The 26,734-nt window shown below is 38.5% G+C and overlaps 1 protein-coding gene across 1 annotated transcript in view; it reads left to right on the top strand.

Moving 5' to 3' along the window:
- The window catches only part of BMP2K (BMP2 inducible kinase), a 66,535-nt gene that overhangs the window by 12,575 nt on the left and 27,226 nt on the right, over window positions 1-26,734 (top strand). The window contains 9 exon segments of the mRNA XM_068941320.1: window positions 10,700-10,818; window positions 12,218-12,323; window positions 14,093-14,235; window positions 14,556-14,677; window positions 15,725-15,806; window positions 16,457-16,589; window positions 19,268-19,371; window positions 22,763-22,842; window positions 24,364-24,524. Of these exon segments, the coding sequence (XP_068797421.1) occupies window positions 10,700-10,818; window positions 12,218-12,323; window positions 14,093-14,235; window positions 14,556-14,677; window positions 15,725-15,806; window positions 16,457-16,589; window positions 19,268-19,371; window positions 22,763-22,842; window positions 24,364-24,524 (1,050 nt within the window).

Here is a 26,734-nt window from a genome sequence, read left to right on the forward strand (position 1 = left end):
TTCAGATCGGTTACAGTAGTTGTAAAAGCAGCGTAACCACACTGAAACTCGTCAAAACGAAACACTGTGTACTGAATCTAATTTGGTTTAGCTTTGTAGATGTATTTGAGACCTTTGAGCCTTTGTTTAAATTCACAGTATTGCCTTTCTAGCTTTCTGCTTCCTTCAAACGGGTATAGTTTAATTGTCTTCGTCAAGCTGTCCATTTTAACTTTTTTCCCCCCTTGACCTGCTGTTCTGTTAAACTGGAATTGGGTCATGTAACTACCTTTGTAAGAGGAAATTTTTATCAGAGGACATATCTTGGTTTAGATGGTAGATTAGTCATAGTGTTCTCCTTTTTAGAGGCTAAGCCAAAAGCACGCCAGCTTTCAAACTGGTCCATTTAACAAAAAACAGCCTCGTTCAGTGTTACGACTGTTCATTGGCTCTCCCTTCAAAGCCTGGTAGACTTTTGGAAGGTATTAAGCCATTTTGATAATCCTTACTCTGATGCTCAAAACCTGGCTGTCATTGCAGCATAGATTATTTACTGATAAATGATGAAGTGAGTCATACTCCTCAGAAGTTTGTTTCTCTCTTTAAATCATCAGCGTTCTAGCGTGAGGTTTGCAAGCGTTATTACAGAACCATTCCCAATCATAAATGTGATATAAAACAGTTCAGATGGCAGTCTTAAGAAAGAGATGTTTTGAAAGCTAATTAAAACAATCAAAAGCATACAACATGTACCACATAGAGCTCTAGAACTTCCTGCCTCGGTCTAGGTGTCGTGGAAGTGCCATTACTTAAAATAGTTCTGGCTTCCGTTCACCGGCATGGGCAGGGTGGATTTTTTGTTGTCAGGCGAGTTTATTGGTCCCCTCTTGCTATAGCTGATTGTCCAAATAGGTCTGCATCTGCTGCTCTGGTATGCTGAGAGTTTAAATGTGTAGCAGTGTTTACAGACAGCTGAAGAAGGTGAAGTTAAGTAGTGAGATGATGAAACTCGTTATACTGATACTCTCAAAATTCATATCAGGTGTTCTTACCTGCTTATTTTGGTTGCTGAATCCAGTTATGATCATGCTTATGTGTGAAAATGGGTCAGTGAACTCGGTTGTGATTACACTCATATGTAAAAATGGAACTAAGCCTATGTAGACTCTTTCTGGCAGTGAAGAGATGTGAATTTCATCTTGCTGGCTTAATATGCATATGCTTCCTTAGAAAAAATAGTAAACTTGAGAATGTTCATATGACCCAAGCCTTAGTCTGAAATGAAAGCCTTTAGCATTATCAGTTTATCTCTGAATGGCCTAGTGATGGTTCTGTTACTGGGGCAGCGAAAAGTGGCACTTATCCAAGATGCCATAGAACTAGCCATTTTGCAGAAGCTGGGAACCCTATGCTTTGCCTTGTTTCTGTGCCATGGTAGCTTTGTGGTGTTCCGTGTGTGAATTACTGATGTGCATTCTCTGACTTGCTTTGCTTTGAATTTTTCTGCTGATGTATTTAACTAGCAATTAAAATAGCTATTTCTTTTTTTCCTAAAGATAAAGTACAGAGTCAACTGAAATTCATTAAAGAGCTTTTTTTTTTTTTTTATTGGGTGGTAACCATTAAAGGTTTTGTATGAAAACTAAAATTAGTTCCAAAAAGTTGCAATGGATTGCACGCTAGGTATGTAATGTGTCTGTATCCACTGATTTAACTAATTATGCAACTGCAGTTTATTCTGACTCTTGTTTATTGTATTAGAAATATGATACGACTTCCCTTGCCAAGCAAGTTGTTAATGGAAAATGGGAGTTTAAATCATATTTTAAAATACCTAAACCATTGTGTGCATTAAAATGTTTAGTAAAATGTTGTTTTAAATCAACTTAAGACAGTAGATTGAATTCATGGATTCTGTTTACCGTATCCCCAGTGTTCTCGAATGAGTAATTTCATTCTCCTGAGTAGTCTATGTACTCAGATGATATCCTCCTCATGCTGTTCAGACTCCCTCTGTTTTCAATTTAGAGTAAACTAGGGACTGAGTTGAATTTAGTGAAAAACCTGAAATTGGTGATGCTCAGGGAAAAAACCCTTGGCAGCTGTGCAAGAGACAACTGCTGTTTACCGTGCTGGCAGATGTCAGTAATAGGTGTTTCAGCAGTTTCTTGGATGAGTTCAGAAACTTTATAATGACAAGTTGGGCAGGAAATGCATCCTGCCTAAAAGCTTCACTTTGGTTACATCTTGAGTAACAGCATATGCCTATCCTACTGAAATTGGACAAATGTGAATTTTAATAGCACTGTGAAAGGGCGTTGAACTAAACGTTTTGGCCTAGATTACAGTTAACATAATCCTTTATATAAATGTGCTTTCAACAGTATTGACTATGAACAAAAAAGGCACTGTTCAGGTTGGTTAGTAAGGTTCTGTTCTGTGGATTTCTATTTGTTTTTGAAGTTCCCTTTTGGGTAAGTTTTTGAAGCTCCCTTTTTGGTAATTTCAAATCAGTGATTTGAAATTGGTTATCTCCTGGCGAAAAACATTGCTTGTTCCTGCAGATGGCTCTCTCTTCTGAAGTGTTTGTTGGCTTCAGAAACTTTATGGTGTTCCTTGAACCTCTGTACTTTTTATTCCAGAACTGGTTTAGGCCAGATAGGAGTTCTAAAAATGCAAAGCTAGTAAACGATGCAATTATGAGTAATGCAATTCACTGTGGGTGGGAAACCCAACAACAATACTTGTAGGCTCATTCAGAGGAAACTGGCTTTAAAAATACTCAGCTGCCCTATAAAGGGAAGACATGCTTGTTTTTGTGTACTGACATGCACGAGAAATGTACGAAGTGTATTTGCATAGCACAAAGGAGTTTGAGGAAAATATACAGATGGATTGGTTGCCTTACTGTGCATCTCAAATGTTAAAATCACTTGAAGGTCCTTGCATGAGTTGAAGATGGTTGTTGTTCCCAAACTGGAAGATTCTATTCCCTACGCATTGAAGCAAGAAGATTAAAAACGGAAAGCTATTTTGTGGCTGTTACTGATGTGTCTGTTAACACATTCTTTACTGTCTCTGTATGCTGCACTGGAAAGAGGTAAAATAGCCTTTCTTGGATATCTCTGTGTAGTCCTAAAGTGCTTCTTGGTCCCCACCGATGCTGGGAGCAGACTTGGATTAGTCTCTTTAAACATAAAAACTTGTATTGCTTCTGTGAGAGGACAGCTCTTAATCTTTTGTTAAAAAACTCTACAGTACCTCTGCTTCTCTTGTTTAGCGTACTAGTGGTTTTTATTTATTTATTTGCTAGTACTGTCTTCAGAATGGTGTAGTCCTAGAGCTGTGACAGCTGATCTTTCAAATGAATGAAGTCAAATGGCTCATGACTTGTTGCCAAACCTTACCCTAGTTTCCTACTTTCAGTTTCTGTTAGTATAGATAAGGGACTTGTTTGGCGCTGCCAAGTCTTTTTTGTTTCAATTATGATATATGAATCTGCAGGTGAAAAGGTTATGTTTAAATCTTCATAATCAACTAACTGCGCTGTGAGTGATCTACTAATCATGTTCTGTGATAACTTTTTCCTTAAGAGAAGGTGAATACCTGATGACTTAAATAAGAGGATCTGTTAAATATAGTTGTAGAGGTAAACGTATCAGATTTTTTCAGTGAAAAGGAAGCGTGGGTGATACCATAGTATTATGAAGTAGTGCACTGGTGATGACTGATTTTTCAGACAACTTGGTTCAGATTTGAAATGCGGGGAGGTTTTTCATATTCCCTGCTCAGAAGAGCATGGTGTGAAGAGGGAACATTTTTACCCGAAGACATTGCATGTTTTATTGTGGAAGCGCTAGATGCGATGTTGCATGGCATGTTGAAGACTTAAAGCTTTTAGAACATGCATTAAATAAGCTATTCGGTCAATGTGGTTTCATCTTCCATAAACTTTACAGAGTGTTATAGGAAGGAAATAGAAATGCTTCAATTGTAGTAGCTATATCTAATTAAGCTAGTTTGGAAATTAATCTGTCTTAGAAAACGGTCTGTTTCCATCTCTGAAAGTGATGTAGCTGAGACAGCTAGTGAGAATATTGCACAGGAACAGTGCCCTCATCATTAAGGTAGTCAGCTGTGGATAGCGAGTCACCTGGATACTCTTAAGAAACCTGTCTGATGAGCAGTATGATCATCTTCAATGCAGAATGCTAAGCTTTGTTCCTTTTGCTGTTGGCTAGATCAAAGCTTGGATATCTCTGTCAGCCAGCTGTCAGACAACAGCTGCTTAAACCTACAACTACCACATCAGCCCTTAAATTTAAGTTGGCTGTAGCAAAAGTATTTGACGATCCTGTGGAGTGCTGCAGGACTCCAGCTGACTAGAAGAGGTTTACTGAATATAGAAAAAGAATTTTCTGAAGTCTGTGTCACCTCATTAAATTTTTAAGTTTTTAATGCAGTTAATTCTGGGAGGATAGAACAGATTTCTGTAGAAAGTCTTTTTTGTGTATAAGAGAACTTGTTCCAAGTTGTCCTCTAGGAAATTCTCTTAGGAAGAAGTCATACTGCCAACTACAGCAAAAAATAAGATTTACAGGACTCTGTGGAGACTTGCCTTTTAAAAGGCCAATTAATGACACTTTAATGTGTGTCTCATAGGTACACACGCATGCTTGCTTTAGATTCTCATTTCTCAATTATTTTTCCCTTGAGGAAGAAAAATGTTGCCGGATGGAAGGGGGGGGAGGAAAGCAGACAGGCTTAATAGATGACTCATTTTCAAAATTTAGGAGATCTCGAGTCAAACAGTTGCGAGAAACAGTGGACAGACTCCAGGCTTCCTTGCTGGTCCTTACAAGCCAACAGCGAAAGATAGCAGTATCGAAGATGGGGGCTCAAGATTCCTGTTGAGACTTTTTGATGATTAACTGAATCAGCGTGGAAAAGATGTTCCCAGTTGATGCCATAGGAACACTTCTTGGGATTTCAAAGATAAACTTCCAACTTCGGACTGGTATTTTTCGTATTCCTCTCTATTCCACCCATGCTGCTTGCTTACCTAATCCTTTTACTGACACGAGGGATTTTTCCATAGTTTTTGGGTGGTGTACTATAGCATGTTGCATAGCACTTGAATTTGTATAGAGTTAATTCTTCACCTGGTAGCAAGCTTTTGGGATTGCTTGGTCTTAAGAACAAAGTTTCCCGTGACAAGAGAAACTAGCTGACGTTACAGGTCTGTAAGAAAACTTCGGTGATAAGGTTTTCCTGCTGGTTGATCGTAAACATACTTGTACCTGTTTGCAGCACTGTCATCTGAGTTTTACTTATGATTGCACATGGTAAGAGTTCATCCAATTTTGTTTTTTACTGGAAAAAAAAAAAAATTCTCTTCGTGCGTTCGGCACGTGTTTGCGCTGCGTTGCCACATGTTTCTCAATTTCACGGTAAGAATATCTTTTTTTAAATTTGACATGTCTGTTGGTGCACAGGTGTTAGTAAAGAGGAAAGCTTTTGATGGCGAACTCGGAGCTTTTTTCGTCTTTCTTAGAGCTCTGTAGTAACTTCAAGTGTCTTAGTTGTGCGGAATACTCTCAGGTGCTCTCGTCCAAGCCTTCTGCTAAGGTGGACGGTAGTTGGTGCTGAGAGAAATAAAAACCTAAGTGCCAGTTTGTCGGCAGGACTGCAAGTCTCATTGCCTCGTACAGGTATGCGTGGCGGACGTTAGTGGGGTGTATCGTATTGTGATGTCCTGTGGGGTTGTCCCATGGAGCAAGGCTTGCATTTCACAGTTACTATTTTTGCAGCGCTGCCTTAAGAACAGATGCTGGTTTGAAGAAAGCAGCGCTTCTTGTTTAACTAGCAGTGATATTCAGAGAGTGTTATGCAGTGGGAATTTGTGTGGGCAGTGGAAAAACAGACTTCTTAGTAGCGGTATGTCTCTTTGACTGCGTTGTCTGCACACTCAAAGTGAGGAAATATTGAAGTCCAAAGCTTGCATGTAGGAGTGTATTATTTTAAAGGTAGTGAGCTATTTCTACTCTTAGTTTCTGAAATGCTGAGCTCTTGGGCTTGGGGGCAACATCTGCCAACTACTGTTCCAGACGGAGCTCTTACGCAGAGCCTTATGCTCAGGATTGAGACTTGTGGAATGTACTTTACTGAAAATACATGCACACAAGTATACGTAAACACACATGTGTATGTGTGTACATACGAGGGCACAGTTACCTGGAATATCATAGTAGATTTGAATGAATTGGTGCAATACTTGCCACTGATCTGTGGTGTGCAACATTTTGAACAGGTATTTCAATGCACTGTGACATTTGTTTTTTTTGTTGTTGTGCACGTAGTGGTCTGCTGTCTCACGGCCTGAGAAACCTTTGACCATGTAATAGTTGGAGACTAAAATTCACATGATGTGTCCTTCTTGCAACTTAGTATAATTTGAGGGTAAAGTCAGTGCAACTTATGAATGAGGGCATTTCTGATTGCAGGTCAACTTTTTTTTGGTAGATGCTGGTGACATCTGGTCATTTTTTAGTTTGAGAATAACGGAGAGCAGACATGGATGTGAAATGATTCAGGCATGAAGTGATGCAGCGTGAGATAGCAGTGAAAGGATTGCTCAAGGCAGAGGTAGTAGATTCACCACACAAATGAATGCACATAAATTATTTTCTTGTTGAATGTTACATGATCTGAATTTATAAGAAGCCCAATCTAGTGTGTTAAAGAATGGTAGCCTGTGGATGGTAAGACATTATACTCCAAAGAAAATAAGGTGAGCAGCGTATGTGTGGGTGCCTGCACCCTGGAAAATAATTTTCACTTCAACCTACCGCTTGCAGCTTTGCAGAGAGAGGGACACACGTGGCCTTCTCATTGGCCAAGGTCATCCAAAGCTGAGAGTGCAACTTGACAGTTGGCTTCAAAGTAGAAATAAACTTTCTTTTAGGTTATTCTGGTTCATTAGGAATAATTTTACGTAATGACTATAAAGCAAGTGGTAGAACTGTGCCTTAGTAGTAGGCAATCATGTTGGCCTTACAGCTCTTCTTAAGGCTCACAGCTCTAAGGGTTAGCTTTTTCAGAATTGGCGCATGCGCTCTCTCTCTCTTTTTTAACTTTTTTTTTTTTTTTTCAAGAAGAACTTATGAAATACCTAATTGTGCTGATGGTATAGACAGAGAAGAGGGGAAAACATGAAGTAGTGGCCAGTGTGTCTCACAGCACTTGCTTGAAGAGCTTTGGTCTATTATTTCCCACCTTTCTTTATTCATTTCGGACTACTGAGATGCATTGAAAAGCTTGATGGAAATACTATAGCTGAAGAGAGTGGGTTTTTTTTTTACTTGTTTTTTTTTTTAATATAACAGTTAGCTTTATAAATACTCCCTTTTGACTATGTGTTTGTGTTTAAATAGAAATGAATGTTAATACTTACATCACCATCTCTCTCCAGTGGCCAGATTTTAAAGCATTCGTAGGGAAGCTTTTATACCTTGCTGTTCCTTTGAGTGACTGTAGTAAACCGCTGTTTCTTGTTCAGTGTTTGAAAGTGTGGGTAGTAACTGTTGAATTTTATTATACGTGTACAATTGTCTGGTCAATGAAAGTTCTATTTTACTTGTCTGAGACTTGAGGCTTTAGTCAATCAACTAGTTGGAGGTATAGCACTTGGTGCTATTATATGTTTTAATGGAATATAAAAAAATTTTTTTGCAGTTTTGTCGTCTGTGTATCTTTCTGAAGTGTGCATAATGTTGGTTCAGAATGTCTTTGCTGATGTATTTCTAGTGTTTTTTGATAGAACCGTTGTGAGCAGTCTGAAAGGCAGTAAAGATCTATTTTTAGTCATATTTTGTTTTATCGAAAGAGGCAAATAAGGTATTTTAAATTCTGACTATTTAGCTTTTTTCTAGTTGGCGTTTCAAGGTTGTTATGTGGTAAGATGTAAGTAGGAAGTTGAGACCTTTTACGTTTTTGAGTTGCACGGAAATGCACATAGAAAAAAATAGAGCTGAAACTGTGGCCACTGTAAGTGTGTATGTGTTTTGGTTTGTTTTAAAGTTGGGCTCAGACATTGCTAATTTGTTAATAAGGACCCAAAAGTGGATGACTGAGATGGAAGAGCTGACTGGTCGAGGTAAGAAACACTTAGGAGTATCATCTTGTTGAGCTTCTTTGTAATGAACTTATTTTTCCAAGCTTGCGCATTTCAGTTCTGGGAAGTTTATCCTAACTGATGGAACTGTAGATGATACAAAAAGGGATTTTGGTTTAGTTTTTTAAGCACAGGAGTCTGTTAGGAAATACATATTAGAAGGTACCTGAAATGGTTTACTGAAAAGTAAATGTGCTTGCTGTGCTAAAATACTCAAATAGCTAAAATACTCAAACAAATACTCAAGTTAGCATAACTGTATTGCCAAACCTGCTGATAGTCTGGGCAGATATGCAGTCTGCTAGGTGATGACATCTGATTACCATGTCCTCCTTGTCATGGTTTTATCAAAGGTACTGTAAATTTTCGTGCTCCCATAGAAGAGAACCTAAAATGAGGCCTTTTCATCAGAGGGAAACATAAAAGTTGGCACAGCTGTTGGTGGTCACCCAGTAGGCAAAGAAGGTGTGCTAGTCAGCTTGTCGCTGCATGCCTATCTTGGGACCAGCCACTGCATGTTGTGGTAATACTTGTCTGTGGGAAGATGGGAGGTACCTGTGGGATGCTGTGGGGGAGTTGGGACCTGAATGTAGTTTGCAACGGGTCAAGTTACAGGAATTTAAGAAGGGAACCAGAATTGCCATGAGGAGTGGTATAGAAAGGAAGTGTATAGAGAAGATAGTGGCTTAAAATCTGGAACTTGGTTGTCATCTTTTCATATTGCAATAGCATGTGACAGTTCAGTTTTTAAGGGTTTTTGTTTTGTTTTGTTTTTTTGTAATCTGTTCTGGAAAACTCGGTGAATTTTCTGCCTTTACTGGTGTCAAATAATAGAAAACTTCTTCAACTTACAAAAATACTCGCAAAATGCTATCTCCTATGCTGATCTACATGTGGAAGTGTAGTTCTGTTCAGTCTGTAATCCTGGGAGGCTACAAAGAGGCAACTGCTCGTTATTTCTGGTTGCGTTCCGTACAATGTCTGACACGGAATGTTGTACAATGTGCTTTCTTACTTCCTCCTTGCTCCGTACTGGCATAGCAGCTTTTTACAAAACTTCTAATAAAAGTTTTCCAGGAAAATCCCAAACTGCATAGGAACTTCTACCTGTCTCGGAGGGTCTATCACTTCCTGTAATTAGTCTTGGGGGGAGGGGGGAACCCTAAAAATCAAAAAGCACTTGAGTGGGTTGCGCTCCTTGAGCGGTTACTTTGTGTTCAGGACATACTGATAAAAATGATCTATAAATGTTTACAGCACTGATTACTGCTTGCTCTGGAGCTTTCAGGGGGAAGTTTAATGTCAGAGACTATTGAAAAGGTTCATGCGTTACAGTTTTGTGCGACAAAAATTTCCAGAGCACTGATTACTTTTAGAGGTCCTGTAAATATTTATATACTTTATCAAGTTTTGTTCAGAGTTGGTCCTTTCGTCAAAGATCCCACTGGCATTTTATAATGGAAAATCATTCAAGGTCACGTATCTACTCCTGGGCAAAATGAGGAGTAGGTCTGTTTTTGTGGCTCTTTCCAGGTTTAAGTATTAGTTAATATTGCCACCTAATGGCAAAGAGAGCGTTTGTCAGAACAGTTAGATGTTTCACTTCCTGTGTGTGGTGTGTTTTTTTGCTTTTGTTTTGGTTTTGATTTTTTATTTTGTTTTTTTGTTGAACTGGGGCATGTCTGCTCTGGTTCCATAAAAATGGCTGTCAAGGAAACTTGAAATGTAGTATTACGGTATGTGTAGCAGTTTCACTTTGTTTCTCTGTGTGATTATATTTTGTGTGATTTTTTGCTCTACTAATGAAGAGAAGAGGAAAAAGCTAATGCTGAGGTTGGAAGGAGGGCTCAAAAGTATCGCTTGCAGTTGAACTTGACGGTGTTCCTGTTGCCAGGACTAGTCCAATCATGAGCCGTGTTACTCCAGTGGGAACACGTTTCAGTTTCATCTCTATGTTCAACATGGGTTTGAATAAAAACATCACTTTGGAGTTGATTCCTTGCTTGCGCTATTAATGATTTTTGGGTCCTGTCTCCATCCTACAGTGAAGACTGGCATAACTTCTTGAATATCTGTCATGACTCTTGGCTTAATATCTTACTCCTTCCTCCATTTTAAAATGGAGGCTTAAGAACAGAATAACAATCTACCGTATCAAATACTGGAGGAGTTAAAAGCTGTAAAGGGATGGAGAGTACTTTCCATTTGGTCTTATTTCTGGGTGAGACCCTGAAAATATTTCAGGGTTGGTACCTGCAAAACAGAGTACATGGAGTTCACACAAGACTCTTTAAAGCAAAAATATTTAAAAATTTCTGTTTAGTGTTATAACATAACTGTAAGATTCTTAAGTTTTTGTCAGGAATACTTCATGTAAGTGAGTTTTGACTGAGATGTCAAGTCTTAGCAATTTTGAAAAAGCATTTATTGCTTTTCACTCCAAGACTGGCACGCACGCTTGCTCGTTCATTTCTTAGCACACAGTGATGTCGGTTAGAGGAATAACAATCTCAGTTAGCTTCGTTCATTTGTAATTGTTTTCTCCAGGTGGCTTCTCAACTGTGTTTCTGGTACGTACCCATGGTGGAATACGTTGTGCACTGAAACGAATGTACGTTAACAGTGTGCCAGATCTCAACATATGCAAGAGAGAAATTACAATTATGGTAAGTAACACGTTACTTAACATCGTAGAATGTACTCATTTACCGTACCTTTGTGATACCTCGCTTCTCTCTAATGGCCATCTCTTCTAGACCGCGTTTTCTTTTGGCCTTATGATCCTGGTTTTGCGCAGTTAGTGCTATTCAGAAACTAATACTGAGCACGGGGTTAGTACATGATAAATCTCTAAAGCAACTATGAAAATGTATTTGATTCCATAGTTGATAATTCTGTTAGTACATTTGCTTTCCAAGACAAAAGGAGCTTCTTCTGGTTCTGAAGTGATAACTTCAATTCCCTAAGTTCTGTATGTGCCACAGTTCAGTTAGCTGAACGATGCTGTTCGTTACTGCCGCGAGCGTTGTCGTCCTCAGTAGGCTTAAGCATGTGCATGAACCATCCAGCATTGAGATGAGGTATGAGTGTAGTTAGAGTACGTTATTTATTCTTTTAGCTGACCAAGAATAAACGAAGAGAACCTGGAAGTTTTTTTTTTCCAAGTGCTTTTGGGTTTATGATGACTTGATGGCTGTTTAAAAATGAAAAAAAGTATTAGTGATTGACAGGGCAAAAGAAAATCTGCCTTGTTTCTCTCCAGCAGATATTGCAAAGGTTATTTCTCTCTATCTCCACGTACTTCTAGTTTAAACGTATTATAATCATAGAATTCACTATTGAATTATCAGGAGTAAGAGGTCTTTTTTTTGTTATCCGCAAGCTGTCATATGGACAGGAACTCTGCAGTGTGGAAGAATACGCTGGTATTGTCAGATGTATAATATAAGTTTACTTGAATTCCACATGTGAAATGGCTTATTTTTTTGCTTTGGGGCAACTTGAATTACTTACACAGCAGTAGCCAGAGCTATTACAAATTTAAAAATATGTAAGTTCTTCAGAGAGATTTTCTGAAATATTACCACCTTGTAATTTATAGTACTTGTATTTGGAATTAATACCTTGAGGGTAGCAAGAGCAACTTCCTCTTTTTTTCCCCTCTATCCGTTACTGTTCAAGAGTGTAGATAATATCAGTACACAGTGGTGTTCTAGATTAGTGATTTGGAATTGTTTGCACTGTCCAGCCAGTAGCGCATGAATTTTCTTTTTTGAATTGCAGTTGTACTGTATTGTATCCGTACTGTATTCCATCTGTATTCCAACACTAAATTTGCTGGCAGTGAAACTTGAAACATGGACTTGAAACATGTTCTGTTTGTAGGTACTTGGATAACAAGTAGTGGATGTGAGGCGTGGTCTTCCTTGATTTGAGCTTGTGAATGACCATCAGAAAACTTGTGTCTTATTTCTTTTGGCTAAATCTTTCTATGTTGAAGTATAACATGTTTTGGTTTTTTTCTTCCTTTTTTTTTTTTTTTTTTCCTTTCCTTTCTTCCTTCAGAAAGAGTTGTCCGGGCACAAGAATATTGTTGGCTATTTGGATTGTGCTGTTAATTCTGTAAGCGATAATGTTTGGGAGGTACTCATTCTCATGGAATACTGTAGAGGTAAGAGGTTATTCTTTGGTTTTCAGAGTAAATGCAAAGACGACACTTAAATTGCTAATCTGGGATTTTTATGTTATGTTGTTCCCTTAATTTAAAAGGATAAAGTACAGATCTCACAGCTGGAATCCAATTGCATCTTTTCACTTTTTTATTTTGTGTTGGTAGATAAGCACTGAATTAGTTGAACCTGTTGAGAAAATGTAAAAGCCGTCATACAGCTTTGCAATTAAGTTTTTTTAGAAATAGGGGGAAAATTATTTAAATAGAACGTAAAATGGTTCCATTTCATTGTTTCCGCTAATGAACACGCAATGAGAGCGTAATTTGATAGCAAAGATGGGAAACCAAAGCATGCTTAAGGAGGCAGCTGTTATCCCTCTCCTGTTTCTTGTTTAAGCTCGTGGTACTAAAGATTCTTTCCTCTTATCTGACAGGTGACCTGTTTTCAGTCAGCATAATATAGTTAGTGTTGATGATGCTGGACATGAATAATGGTTCTATGTCCTGCTTGATAATGTAACTTTATTTTACCCAGTAAAATAAAACAGTAAAGTAAAAACAGGTGGTTCCAGACGTCTTTTCCCACCACGTAGAGGCATTGGAGTGAACCTGCTGATAATAGAGCAAGTGTTGCAAGTAGAAAATATTTTTAGAGAGGGAAAAAAAAAAACGCTCCACTGCCCATAAGGCTGTTAAAATATTTTCAGTTGAGTTTTGCATTGTTTTTGTTTCCAGTAGAAGGAGCGCATAGAACAAGTTGTCCTATCTGTACCATAAGGAGCAAAAGACAGACTTAGCGATGTACTTTTTAGAAAGGAAATGAGGAGAGAGCCTGAAAGCTCATATCTAAAATTTTGGCCCTCCATCCTGTGGTGAAGTAATGCTTTTATATGTGAATTTCCACACAATTGTGGGAACCCACTTCAGACTCTATATCAGTGACGTTCTTTTCTTAGTCTTAGTAGTAAATGTTAGAGAAATTTCTCTCTACCTGTTGCAATTTGTAGGAGCCAGTTTCTCAGTGTTCAGCTCAAGTCACTGGTTTGGACTCTTCTGAACTTGGTTTGTGAATGGCTTATTGCCACGTAAACCCTCTGTGTAAACTGGTTCCCATACGTCTGGATTTAATTTCTGCCCACTTGATTTTGAAGCCATACAGAAGTAAACCTCTAAAGGACTTGCCTGCTAGGATTTTCTTTTTCAAAAGATCTTTATGCAGAAGGAATGCTCTCCATGGCCCCCTAGCTCATGAGTCGTGCTTGGTCTGTTAGTGTTGAGGAAGCACTGTGGTAGGAAGAGAAGGATAACGTGGTAAAGTTGCCTCCAAAAGTGAAATGATAGTTCCTGCTCCTCCAAAGAAGCCTATCAAGAGGTTACGTGAGGGTTTTCTCTTCGAGTGGGTTCAGGTCTCCCTTGTTTCTTTGTCCTTTGGAGAGGCAAAGAAAGGCTGTCTAGAGTAGGAATTCAGTTGAACTTTGTTGGCTGACGGCATTTTGGCTGTTGATCTACGTGCAGGAAGTGTTTTTGAGGTAACGTCGTTGTGTGATGGATGCTATGGCTTTTTTGTTTGCTTGTCGGAAACAGTAACACTTCCGTTTAGGGTGGCATAGGAGTGCACGACTGGAAAATAATGAATTTCTTTGTAATGCGGTGACTGTGGAAAACTTCATTCTTATCTTGTTTGTGTGCTTTTTGCACGTGCAAAACATTTGCTACTGTAAATCATACCAGCACTAACAAAAAAAAAAAAATCTGCTTTGCTTCTTTAGCTGGGCAAGTTGTGAATCAGATGAATCAGCGTCTGCAGACAGGCTTTACTGAATCAGAAGTAATGAGAATATTTTGCGATACCTGTGAAGCTGTCGCCAGGTTGCATCAGTGCAAAACTCCTGTAGTTCATCGGGATCTAAAGGTATGAACTTCTAATGAAAAGGGACGTTTAGCTAAAATTGAACAATCCGCTTTGAAAGGATTAAGAGCGTAGGAAGCGTTTTAAGACCTTGACTTCCAGTTAGGGAAATGCTTGCTTTTGGAGGAGCTATAACCAGAAGACGAAACAAGACAGCATCAGTTACTGCTAATGCTAAGTTTATTACTTGATTTTTCTCAGAATTCTCCTTCTTTCTCATGTGAGCGTGTTTGAGAGAGGAAGAAAGTGTTTAAACAGTTAACTTGAAGATTAATGCAATTTTTCATCTAACGATACTGTTTCTCTGTTGATTTTCTTTGAAGGTGGAGAACATATTGTTAAACGATAGCGGAAACTACGTTCTCTGTGATTTCGGCAGTGCCACTAACAAATTTCTAAATCCTCAAAAAGATGGTGTTAATTTGGTTGAGGAAGAAATTAAGAAGTAAGTTTGTTTTACTTTCAAGTCACTTTTTGGAAGCAGCACTTGTGCTCCTAGGAAGTCAATATATTATTGTCTATTGTGATGCAAAAGATCAATGAGTAATGTGTGCCTATCTTCTTAACGTGAGTTTTAACTTAGTGGTTGAATCAATACTGAAATGAGTGTAGTCAAACAGCAAAACTGTGGTAATGTAGCTTTTTGCCTTTTTTGACAGGTAGTTTCTGCAGAGGTCAAGCTCTGAGTAGAATAAGGGTATTGAAAAAAGCATGAAGTTTGCAAATCAAACAGTTTGAAAATATATACCTGGCTAGTGTCCAGTTTGGGAGTTTAGTATATTAAGTTTTGCTATTTTAATAGAGCTAACTGTAAATGTATAAGAGAAAAAGAAATGGTGTACTTAAGCATTAGAATGGGTCTACGTGTGGTCTTACTGATGAAGTACCCTCGATGTCCTTTCTCCCGAGAGTGACCAGAAAATTATTTTAACTTTATTGCTGAAGCATTCTTAAATACACACGGGGTTGTTTTTGCATCTTCATGCGAACTGTTGCAGGGGAATAAACACAGACCTTTTTCAAATTATAATCTTATATGTAATTTTTATCAACTCTAAAAAAAAAAAAAATACTCTTTTGACTACAGATTTTGAATTTCTTTTGAGGTGGTGTTCTTTGGAAGTATCCCTACTGTGTGGTTCAGTATGAGATGATTACTCTTAAATAACTCTTCGGTGTTTCATATGACTGGTTATTGCAGTATAGAAGCAGAGGGGCGCGAAGCTACAAAAGTACTCATCCTGTGGAAATGCTGTTAAGAGCAAATTTTAGCTGCCCTAAAATTACCTTCCACAATAGTAAATGTGATGTAGCTACTCCAAATATTCTCTTTGATGCTCTTCGTTGGTGGGATTGCAGTAAATGCCTTCAGCGATATGAGAAAATTCCAGACATATAGCAGAGACTTAGGTGTGAATGGACACTGGAACAGGTGCCTTCGGTCCCGTGACAACCTTTTCATCTATATCCTCTTCTAATTATGTACTGCTAGGTATACAACGCTGTCATACAGAGCTCCTGAAATGATAAACCTGTATGGAGGGAAACCAATTACTACCAAGGCAGATATCTGGGTAAGTAAAAAATGAGACATTATGAATTGTGGAGCTTTCATTAGGAGGAAAAAATGGTTAAAAGCCCCATTGACTGACTGGAAAACTTAATTCTCTGAAATTATGAGAGAGGCTTTATGTGGCAGAGCATAATAGAGGGGAGCTTCATGGTCTTTCTGTAAGTTAAGTGAGTGCCATGTGTGATGAGTATTTTGAGTTAAGGGAGTAATTATTTAGGTTTTTTCCTTTCTGTTGGCTCTTAATACTGCTTGATAGTCACGGGTGATTTTTCTAGGGAAACCTGTGCACAGCACAATAAGGTAAGGTCTATTGAGTAGGTGATGCACGTGAAAGCCATCACAGTGAAGTAAAAGACTAAATTCAGCAGAAACACTAGTAGTATCTCTGGGTAATATGAGAACGCACGTGCAGCTTTTTTAGTTTTAGTAGTTACTTGCTGTGTAACATATCAGACAGTGGGAAAGAAAGTTCTTTTAGCACTGCTTTATATGTCGGCTTATGATGTCAACAGAACACTTCATTACGTGGCTGCTACATACCAGTGCAAGTGTCAGCCATAGCTAGGACACTGTTTGTTTCTTATTGGTACTTCCTTATTATTGAAGTGGCTTACTCTCATCCTTTTACAGTGCCTGTATTTGTTTTTACAGGCACTTGGCTGCTTGCTGTATAAACTTTGTTTCTTTTCGCTTCCCTTTGGAGAGAGTCAAGTTGCTATTTGTGACGGAAGTTTTACCATTCCGGACAATTCCCGATATACTCATAATATGCATTGTTTGATAAGTAAGTATCTGCACAGCACTGAACTGTTTGTCTCGGAAATAAAATAAAACACAGAAGATGCTGTTGGTATAGAGGAATGACTTGGATAAATGGCGGAGACTGGCTGGGTTGTTGAGCGAACAGTGGGAGATGCTCCGGGCTCCCATTTCTGGTGGACCTCTTTCCCTTGCCTTGGAAGAGAAGCCTGCTTATCCCTTTGCACAGCAGGGAAGGGTGCCACAGGTACAGAACTGAGGTGCTGACCTAGAGGGGGATTTCAAAAACCAAGAGAACATTTTTGGGAAGCTGCACCAGAAATGGGCCTGTTTGGTTGAAGTTGCAATCTTAAAATTGGCTACTGTAAGCTGGGTCATCCACTGATAACCTGAAAATCAAAATAGAATGAAACACTTGAAAGATCCGGCAAATAAAGTTGTACCTCTCCATTCAGAAGAAAATGGCTGAATCAAAATAAATAAATAAATAAATAAAAGGAGAAGAGAAAAACACACACGCACACAACAACAACAACAACAGCAAACCCTTTCGGTTGTGAAAATAGTAGCTCTTAACTTATTCATAGTTACTCTTCAGCGTACATTTTTTTTATGCAATGTAAGATTGGAAATAGGGTTTTGTTTTGTTTGATTTTTCCCTGTCCAAATTAGACAGATGTGGTTAGCTAAATGAATCTGAAGTGCAAGTTGGGTGTAGAAACTTAAACTTGCAGAGGTCAATTGGGCTAGAGAGGGTTTTACAGCAGTTTGGGGGTTTGTAGTGGAACATGAGTCTACTGAAGTTCTGTGTGCAACTGAAAATGTTGGGCATCAACTCGGGTGAAATATTGCAAGTATAGAGAGTACAGAGGAAGATTTTGGGGAAAAATGAGTTCTGAGGCTAGTGATTTGTGTCTTTCTCTGAATGCAGGGATATCAGATCTAATATTTCCAGTAATAATCAGAATTTTCAGTTGCATCTATTTTAAATAGGGAACAAGTTAACTTTAAAGAGAGTGACTGAGACAACATGAAAGGTTGAGAACGTTGAAATAGGAGCTCTTTTAATTTATTTCTCAGTTATGAATGTATAGAGCACATACTTCATGCTTTATATAATAGGAAATGCGAAATCCAAAGCACTTTTTGGAGCATATATTCATAACTGAAAAATAAGTTATCTAGCCTTGTGTGCATACTTAATAACTGGCAAAACGTAATATTGCTTTACAAGGGATTAAATATTATGCTCAGTGTTTTTTCTAGAAGAATACAAGTTTTAATCCTGTCTCCTTATAATCATGAACTCCTAATTTATTAAGTTTCAGCAAATTGTTGTACGAAGATGAGCACTGTTTTCCGCAATGAATACATAGGGGTGAGGAAGAATCTCAGAATGTCGATTTTCCGTATTTTCATTTGGAATGAAAGCCATGAAAAGCCAGAGTTAGTCATAAAAGGTGTTTCAGGGAGTACTGACTTTATTTCAGCTCTTCTACACGGGGGGAAGAAAAAGCAGTAGCAAGTTGGACCTTCTCCATTTTGACTCTAAGATTGCAGAATCAAGTGGCAGGAGTCACCTCTTAAGTGTTCCATTTCCCCTTAATTTCCATGTCACTTAATTCACATGTGCTTTATTTTGTAAAACCCATTAAAAATACAATTTTGTGGGAACTGTACTGGGCAGGAAATAATGACTTTCAGCAGATTCATAAAATCTATGCTAGATTATAATAAAGTAAAAAAATGTTTCAGCTCAAGGTTTTGCACGAAATTGTTTCGGGTTGGCTGTACTGTATGGTTTTGGAAACTTAACTCACCTTTTTCCTAGTTAAAAAAAAATGCATAGATATTATTCTTTGTAGCTGATCAGCTTTTGGAGGCTTTGCTTATTTTTGAGAAAACTTTTACTGTATCTTTAGGCTCTTCTGTCATTTAGGCAAGACCTCATGATTATATACGCAATATCATTTTATGCACGATATAACAATATAAGAGAACTTGCTTGCTTGAAAAACACTAGATATTTCACAGAATATGATTTAAGGTTTTTTCTGCTTGTCTTCAAGGGTTATGTTCTTGGATTTTTTTTTTCTTTTCTTAAAGACAGTAACTTTGTCCTTCCAAATGAGAATTTCTGCCTACATGGATTTCTTAGTCTTCATCTGGGAAGATCAGGTTCGAGAGGGAAATGGCACGTTCCATGCCTTGTCTGAAAACATGCTTTTGTCCATGGAACTAGCTCTTCTGCTTTTTTGCAGAAATAAGTTCATGTAGCAGATTAAATGTGCAAGGTAGAACATAATGTAGACCCTTAGTCCAGTGTAAACAGTGAAACGGATGACTGTGTGTATCTGCCGTTAGCTACATGGTGCTTTATATTAACCCTAGTAAATGCCGGTGCTGTGCCTTCTATTTTGTTGTATTTCTGTTTGAAGTAATGACTTAGTACTTCAGCTGAGCTGCCCTTTCCACAGTTGAGGAAAAAACTATCCAACAGCGTATTTCTCCACCAGTTACAGTTGACCCTGGAAACTATTTGCCTAGACAAAAAGCATTTCAAAGATAAGACTAATAATAATTTTTTTACATGTGAGCTCGGTTGACAAGAGTAGCTGCTTTACTTTGTTCTTGCTTGTTGCACGCTGCCTAACAGGCTTTTAGCTGTCAAAAAGTGGTAATTGATCTTACCAATTTTTGCAGGATACATGCTTGAACCAGATCAAGAACAGCGACCTGATATCTTTCAGGTATCTTACTTTGCCTTTAAACTTGCCAAAAAGGATTGTCCAGTGTCCAATATTAATGTAAGTAGTCTTTGTTTTTTTTTCTCCAAATTTTTAGTTGGTTTCGTAGGTCTTGGCATTGCTAAAAGAAGTAGAAGTCTATCGAGTCAACCAAGAAAGATTTTTATTTCATGTTAAAACTTGGTCTCTAAAGGTGAAACATGGAACAGAAGGTGTTTCATGCAGGTAACTGAGTGCATGAAATTTTACCTCTTTAAACCAAAAAAAGTCAATTCTGTGGGCATAGCTTCATGAATTACATTGAAGTGTAGTAAAACCTGAGCTGTGCTCTTAACCCTTATCTTAAAGCTAAACGAATTAATATAAAGTACACTATATAAGGTCATCTTACTGACAGTAGAAAGTTTGTCACCGTGTGAAGCGTCAAGAGTAGTTCTGTTGGTTCTGGACGAACCTGTTTTCTTAATCATCCTTAGCCGTTACAGTAATCGATTGGAAGGACTACACTGAAGTGCAAAGGAATACAGAGTAGTTTCTTGGTTAGCTTACTTTCCTGCCGTTACTTGACATGCGCATCTGATGTTTCCCTCAAAGGTCATCTTATTCACAGACCAAATGACTTTGCAATGTACTTGAAGAACATATCAATAACGTTCAGTTTGTAAAGTGCATCCCAAGGTAGACGTTTTGAAATTAGGAAAACTCAATCCTATTTTAAAATCGGAGCTAACTTAGGAGCAAATGTAGTAAGCAGTGCCTTCAGAGCCAGACGAAGGAACATACTGCGATCCCCTCTGATTTTATTATCTTTTATTTCTTGGTCCTGTAGGAAAACAAAGAAGGTGCTCAGCAACTGTCACGTTACCTTTTGGGAAGTTTGGCTAGGTAAAAACCAAAAATATTTGGAAAAACTTACAGTACTTCTTCCTTATAGGCGAAGGCTAGATTTCAAGTGTTTTGTATGTTTTTGAATTATGTCAGTGCGGAGTATGGTTAGCATCACCTGAATGTCCTGAAAATATAAGTTCATGATGTGTTTGGATGTCCTTAGCCTGAGCACAGGTGCGGTAATGATACTTTCCCCTAATATTTCATCCTAAAATATGAACCAGTACTTAAAACGCTATCTTAGCATAACCTACATTGAAGGGTTTATCGTGTTTCTTACTGTGAGAGCAGTATGAACTCATTCAAGTGACATGAAGATACGTCTGTTGACTTTTTCTCGATAGGGAAAGAATTGCCAGCTTACTTGGCCTTCTGCCCTGTGGCATACAGAGCTATGTACAAGTGCCTGGAGTTTTCTGACAAAGTGAAGCTGAATTTTTATGACCTCTATATTAATAGAGGAGCAGAAAGAGCAGCAATCTGCACCCTGGTTTCAATTTCTCCTTATTTCCTGTGGTTGTGCTTACCTTCCCTAACACTGTTTGCTACCCTTGGGGGGGGGAAAAAAAAGGGGGAAGAAAAGTGCGTGTGTGCATTCCTTGCCCCCCACCCCCACCAAATATTTCATGGGAACATAAAAAATGAGTGTACTCAGTGAGGCCTACTCCAGTATCCTATATTTGACAGCAGTTTATTTTTCAAGGTAGAGCCAAAAGTAGGGGTCTGTCTTTTTTTTGGACGCTCTTGAGTAGTTCCAGTTGGTATTCTTCAGAAGCAATATTTAAAATCGATAGCTGTTGACTGTAATCTTTATGACTAGATCTAGATGAACTTTCTTTACTGTACTGAAGGAGCTTGTGCAAATTCCAAACTGTGGAATTTGAGACAACCTCTCCCTTCCCTCCCTTTCCCAAATTTGTTTTCCTTGGGTTAGATGCTGCTTACACAAAAAGTGATTCATTCAGGCATTAAATTGAGAGATTCTTGAATTAGTGAAGCAGCAGATCAGAACTGTGGAAGAATATGCTGAAGAAAAGTAGCTATTCCCTCTCCAACAGGCGAAAAGGTCTGCTGAAATTTGCCCAAATATATTAGTGAAGTGGAGAGCAGCTACTGTGAAGGAACTTCTTGATAGAGTTTCAGTCCCCTTCTAGACAGATAATGACTTACAAATAGGTATTTGAAGGGTGGAGAGGAAGAATGGATTGAAATGACATTCTGACCGTGACTTGCCTGCGTTTTGGTGGTGGAAGGCGTTACGGTATGATTCTTTGTTTTCTGAGGTCTGTGAACTGTGGTGTCAGGGGTGCCAGCAGGATCAAGTGAGTTATTGGTGCTTCAATAAACTATCAGGGGTCACGGTGGTTATGTGATTTCAGATAACAAGGGGATTTCAGAGTATGGCTGGAGCTAGGATCAGAGTTAGCAATAGTTAGGGAACCGAAAGGAAGGAGGATACTCTTGGTATCTGGCTTTGGGCTCATTATTTGTCGATTTGCCACGGTCAAAACCTAACACTCGAGCATGCTGGTTATTGATCTTGAAGGGACTGTAAGAGGGACCAGTCTGACCTCTTTGCTCGATGGTGCTGGTTGTAGTTGAGGATGAAGTTTGGGACTGCAAGAAGAAGGACAGAGAGTTTATTGATGAAGGGTTTGAGGCTTGTAGTCCTATGGTGATGAGTGGTGTAAATGAGGAGAGAAGGCTTCTGAATGCTTTAGCTGCCAATATTGTCACTAAGCATTCAGGACTGCAGGTGTAAAAGACCTAAGTTGGATCTTCCAAGTTTTGCAGAGCTAGCAGGAGAAGTCAGGACTCCGAGATGTTAAAGCTTCTCATTTATATTGGTCCTTGTATTTTGTTGTGCGCTGTCAGTGAGATGAAGGTTACACTTTCAGACTGCTGTGGTGGAGGAGTATTCTTGAGTACCGTAAAGCTCATAAAGGCAGGGTGAGAGATGATGATGGAGTCGTCAGCTGCTTTATAATTACTTACAGAGTTACTTTCTGATACTAGAGAACTAAGGGTGGGGTTAGAGGATGTGAATGACCACAAACGTGTATATGTTTAGGCCGTAATTTGCGGTAGGGCTAGGTGAAGGACCATAGTGCTTCTATATTGTATTGTTTTGCAGATATTGCGTTGCGGTAGAAGAGCTGAGTGGATTAAATAAACGACTGTAATTTCATTTGAAATTTAGGATTTGTTTTGCTCCTTCGGCTGAAGGCTAAAAATTAGGGGGTTTTATAAGCAATTACAAGCAAATTAGGAAAGAAATATCTGGAGGAAACATTTTACCTCATTGTCGCTAGTTGACTGTGCATAAATGAAATGAAGCAGTAGACATAATAGTGTTTCAGACTAGTCACGTGGTAGTTGCGATTACTCAGAGCGTGGGAAAACTTATTTTAAAGCATTTTTATATCTACAGCCATGTGACTCAGTTCTGCAAAAAACCTTGTAACATGAATTACTTGAGCCCAAATATTCCTCTTCAATTTGTAATGATTTTTTTCTTTCAGGATTTTACTTTTTTAATTTATTCAAATTTATTTTTCCCAAGAATTCTTCTCTCCCTTCAACTCTTCCTGAACCCATGACAGCTAGTGAGGCAGCTGCTAGAAAAAGCCAAATAAAAGCAAGGTGAGCAAAGGATTTGTTTTTACATTTTTTTGGTTAATTTCTTTAAATGGCGTGTTGAAATCTGAAACCTTTTTTTTAAATGCTTGCTAAAAGCTGAGAAGAATTTTAGCAGCAAAGGTTGTTAGAATAGGTAAGCCACAAATATAAGTGTTCAAGTCTGTCTTTGGATTCTGTTCCCTTGTTTTTTTTTTGTTTTTTTTTTTGTTTTTTTTAAATTATATTGAGAATCCATTGAGAGAAACTGAAGATACCATTTCATAACTGAAAAAGGTAATTGCCAGCAGTTTGTACTTGATCTCCTTTTTTCTTAGTGTCGTGAGTAAATTTTGAAATAAAAAGGTTTTAGTGGGAGGTGAGGATAATGTGCTATGGACAAACTGTTCTTCGGGATGTTACTCAAAGGTGCTACCCTCTGACTGATGACTAAATTGGACGATAAGTGGATTGCGTTCCTCCAAAAATTCCAATCTATATACCTAAATATACCTTTTTGCACTGTTTAATTTAAAGAAGTCAAGAAATCTTATTCTTGGTTTTTATTTTGCTGTGGCGTATGGCGTATCCTTAATTCTAAAGCTGAAATATCCCTTTGCGTTGTTATTCCTTGGTAATGAAAGTTTGGGGGCTTGGAATCTCCAAACATGTGTGACTTAAGTGTAGTTGAATGAATGAGTACTGAACAGCTGAATTTTGACAGTGACTTCTTTTAGCCTTTTGTAAGTGATGAGCAAATGAATGGGCTCATCAAATGTGTTTTGGGCTGTGTAGATGTTTCTGTGATGTTATAAACTAATGTAATGGTCTGGTATATTATTGGTTTGGCTGACACCTACCGACAGTTGGTAGCATGCAGTAGAGGGCAGGCATAGGCTATCTATCTTTTAAACTCCAACTAGATCTGTCAGACAACATTAAGAAGATTCATAGTTCCTCCTAAATAACGTTTTTCTGATGGCTTTAGTTGGCAGCAAGCTAAGACAGTGTCTTAATATAAATACAGCAATAACTACTGCAAGATGTTGAGTGCTGTAGTTCAGCTGGTGAATTACTGTTTTTAAGCAGTTTGCCAATTTTAAGCCTTACCTAGAGTATAACCTGAAAATGGGATGAAAGCCCCAAAGTAGTACTTTGATTTTTTGAACACCTCCCTTAGCCTGGCAGAATGTTATACTGCTCTGAAATACGTCAGGGAAGACCCTGTATGTGTGAACAGTAGTCATGTTTCCAGTTACAGGATGACTGGCTCAAGCTGTGCAAATTACAGGAAACTTGTACAGGGAGATGTTTCATCTTAATCTAATGCCTTGGTCTCCTTGGGAATAAGGCTGTTAAATAGCCCCTTCGAAATGGGTGGTGGGTGAATTTTAGGTAGCCAATTTTGAGGTATTAAGATCCAATTGAAAAGTAGAGTAGCATGTGGTTAAGGTATAATTGAGCTATTAAGATGCATATTGTCTAATTTGAAAAAGGAAGTCGTGTGAGAAGAGTGAAGTCTTTTCTATGGAAAACTTTGCCTTTTAGAATAACGGACAACGTTGGACCAACAGAAACCTCAATTGCACCACGACAAAGACCAAAGGCCAATTCAAGCACTGCCGCTTCTAGTGTGCTGACGATCCAGAGTTCAGCAACACCAGTCAAAGTACAAGTTCCTGGTGAATTGGGTAATCGTGGGCAAAAAGGTAACTTACTGATGTTTTCGTTTGTTTTGGTCTATCCTTAAAGTGCGTTTTGTGAATTTCTTTTTCTTGTTGCTCTAATAAGGATGACCTTAGTCTTAATTCCATCTCTCTCTCTCTCTCTCTCTCTCTCTCTCTCTCTCTCTCTCTCTTTTTTATATATATATGTATATATATGTGTATATATATATATGTTAAAGAAGAAATATCCATCTTTTCTGGAAGGCTCTAAATGTACCAACAGTGAGTTTGTCCAGGTGCCATAGAAACTAAGGAGAAAGAGTTGAGAAGTGAAGTAGCAATCTTTTTAGTTTAGCAAGAAACACCTTCCTTTCTATTAGGAAAAATATTATTCCTTTGCCTCAGTAGATCACAAGATAGCAATAAAATGCTGATTTTTTTGTAGGCTGGCACCACATAAAAACTTTGTTTCTCTAATGATTGACCAATATGTTTCACATTGCACTGTTGGTGCTATGGAAGGGTACGCAGGGGGAGATGCAATCATGTGAAATTTATTTTCAGTAAGTCTGGATGTTATTTTTAACTTTTTTTAACCTCATGCAAAAAGAGCTATGGATCCAGTAAGTGTCAACAGTATTGTTTTATATGTTGGGTGCTTACCTAGTGCACTTCTTGATATTATGTGTCTATTGCAATATTTGCACTGCAAATTTGAATGCTGAGTGGGCTAGAGAGAGGCGTTTATTGGGACCGTGTACACAGAAACATAGTTGTTGTGAAGGCAAAAAGATCTTCTTTGCCTCAGCAAAGGGGAGTTTATCAACTGTCTGGAAAAAAATGAATCTGGAGGCCCTAGCCAGTTTTTTCACCCTGTTTCTAAAACTTTAACACTTCATGTTTTGTATGAAATCTCCCCTAGCTCCCCGCAACTTTTCCGTTCTTTCAGGGGAGAAATAAAGTAGTATCACTCCATGTTTGCAAGTGCTTTATGGAACCTAGGGCCTCGGAGGCACTTACTTAGCGTTGAAGATACTGACTTAGCACCAAAGCGAGGATGTCAGTCACTTAAATGTTGCTAAGTCGTCGGTTTTGACGAGTGTGATTGATCGACTCCTGCGTTACTGCTAGGCAAATTAAAAACCTGCTTATAAACAGGATGTAGATCTGCCCGACTGATTTGGACAGGTGTGGAGGAGAGACTTGGAACAGAGGACTAAGACACTTTCTGCTTCGTGTTAGAGGCAGAGAAACTGGGCTGTAGTACCTGTGATGGAGCAAAAACAAGGACATGTGGTATACTATCCATGTTTGCCTCAGACAGGCGAAGGGTTGGAAGTCACTGTCAGTCCACTACCTGTCAGTGCTCTTTCAAGCAGAAGGTCCTGCCCTGTTATGGGTTGTGTGAGTGGATGGGTATTTTTAAGTTATCAAGCAGAGATTTTTTGATTCGTTGAAGAACAGCTTCGGGGATGGCATGGGGAAGCCTCCGATCAGAAGGCCACTGAGACTATTAGTGTCCCAGGTGTGGACCATTTTCACTGGATAGTGTCCAAATAACATACAACTTGGAAAGCTTGTCCTGTTGTGACAAGGAACAGATCATTTCTGGGAGCTTTGGAATATAAGTGCAGCATGCCAAGGAGACTCTGTTAGTAATTGCTTATTTAAAAGGCTACAAAACCGATTGAATGGGTAAGCTCATCCAGGGTTCTGTTTAAAGAATTACAGACATATGTGCCAGTAGTTCTCTTAAAGCATGCTTTTTTTCTTCTTCTTCTTCTTCCTTTTTCTTTTTTTCCTCAAATGCACAAATCTGTATTGAAACAACTGTTGTACGAGGCCCCAGCTTGCTTCTGGTGTTTGGGGATTTTGTGTACTTTGCTTTCCATTACGCATAGAAAATCCAAAGGGCTCATTTTCACGTGGGAAGGAGTTTATCAGAGATAGTTTTGCTGAGAACGTGGAGACTACAAGGAGTTGAATGGTGTATCCTAATTTTGACTTGGAATGGATTTAGTGCATTTGAGATGCCAGAGGATGAAGCTGGAGTGTTACCAGCTTGTTCAGATCATTGTGGACTGTGAAAGCCAAGGAAGCTTGTCCCATCCTGCAAGTAGAAATTATGGACTGATAAGCCTGCAGGGTGTTTTCAGAGAGAGTGAAATGTACAGTAGATTTTCATGTTTGTCAATTGTACCACTTTTCAAACTGGGGAGTGAACTATAAATTGTTGAACCTTTTGTGTTAAA

This window comes from Struthio camelus, chromosome 4 (genome assembly GCF_040807025.1).
Source record: "Struthio camelus isolate bStrCam1 chromosome 4, bStrCam1.hap1, whole genome shotgun sequence".
Lineage (NCBI taxonomy): Eukaryota > Metazoa > Chordata > Aves > Struthioniformes > Struthionidae > Struthio > Struthio camelus.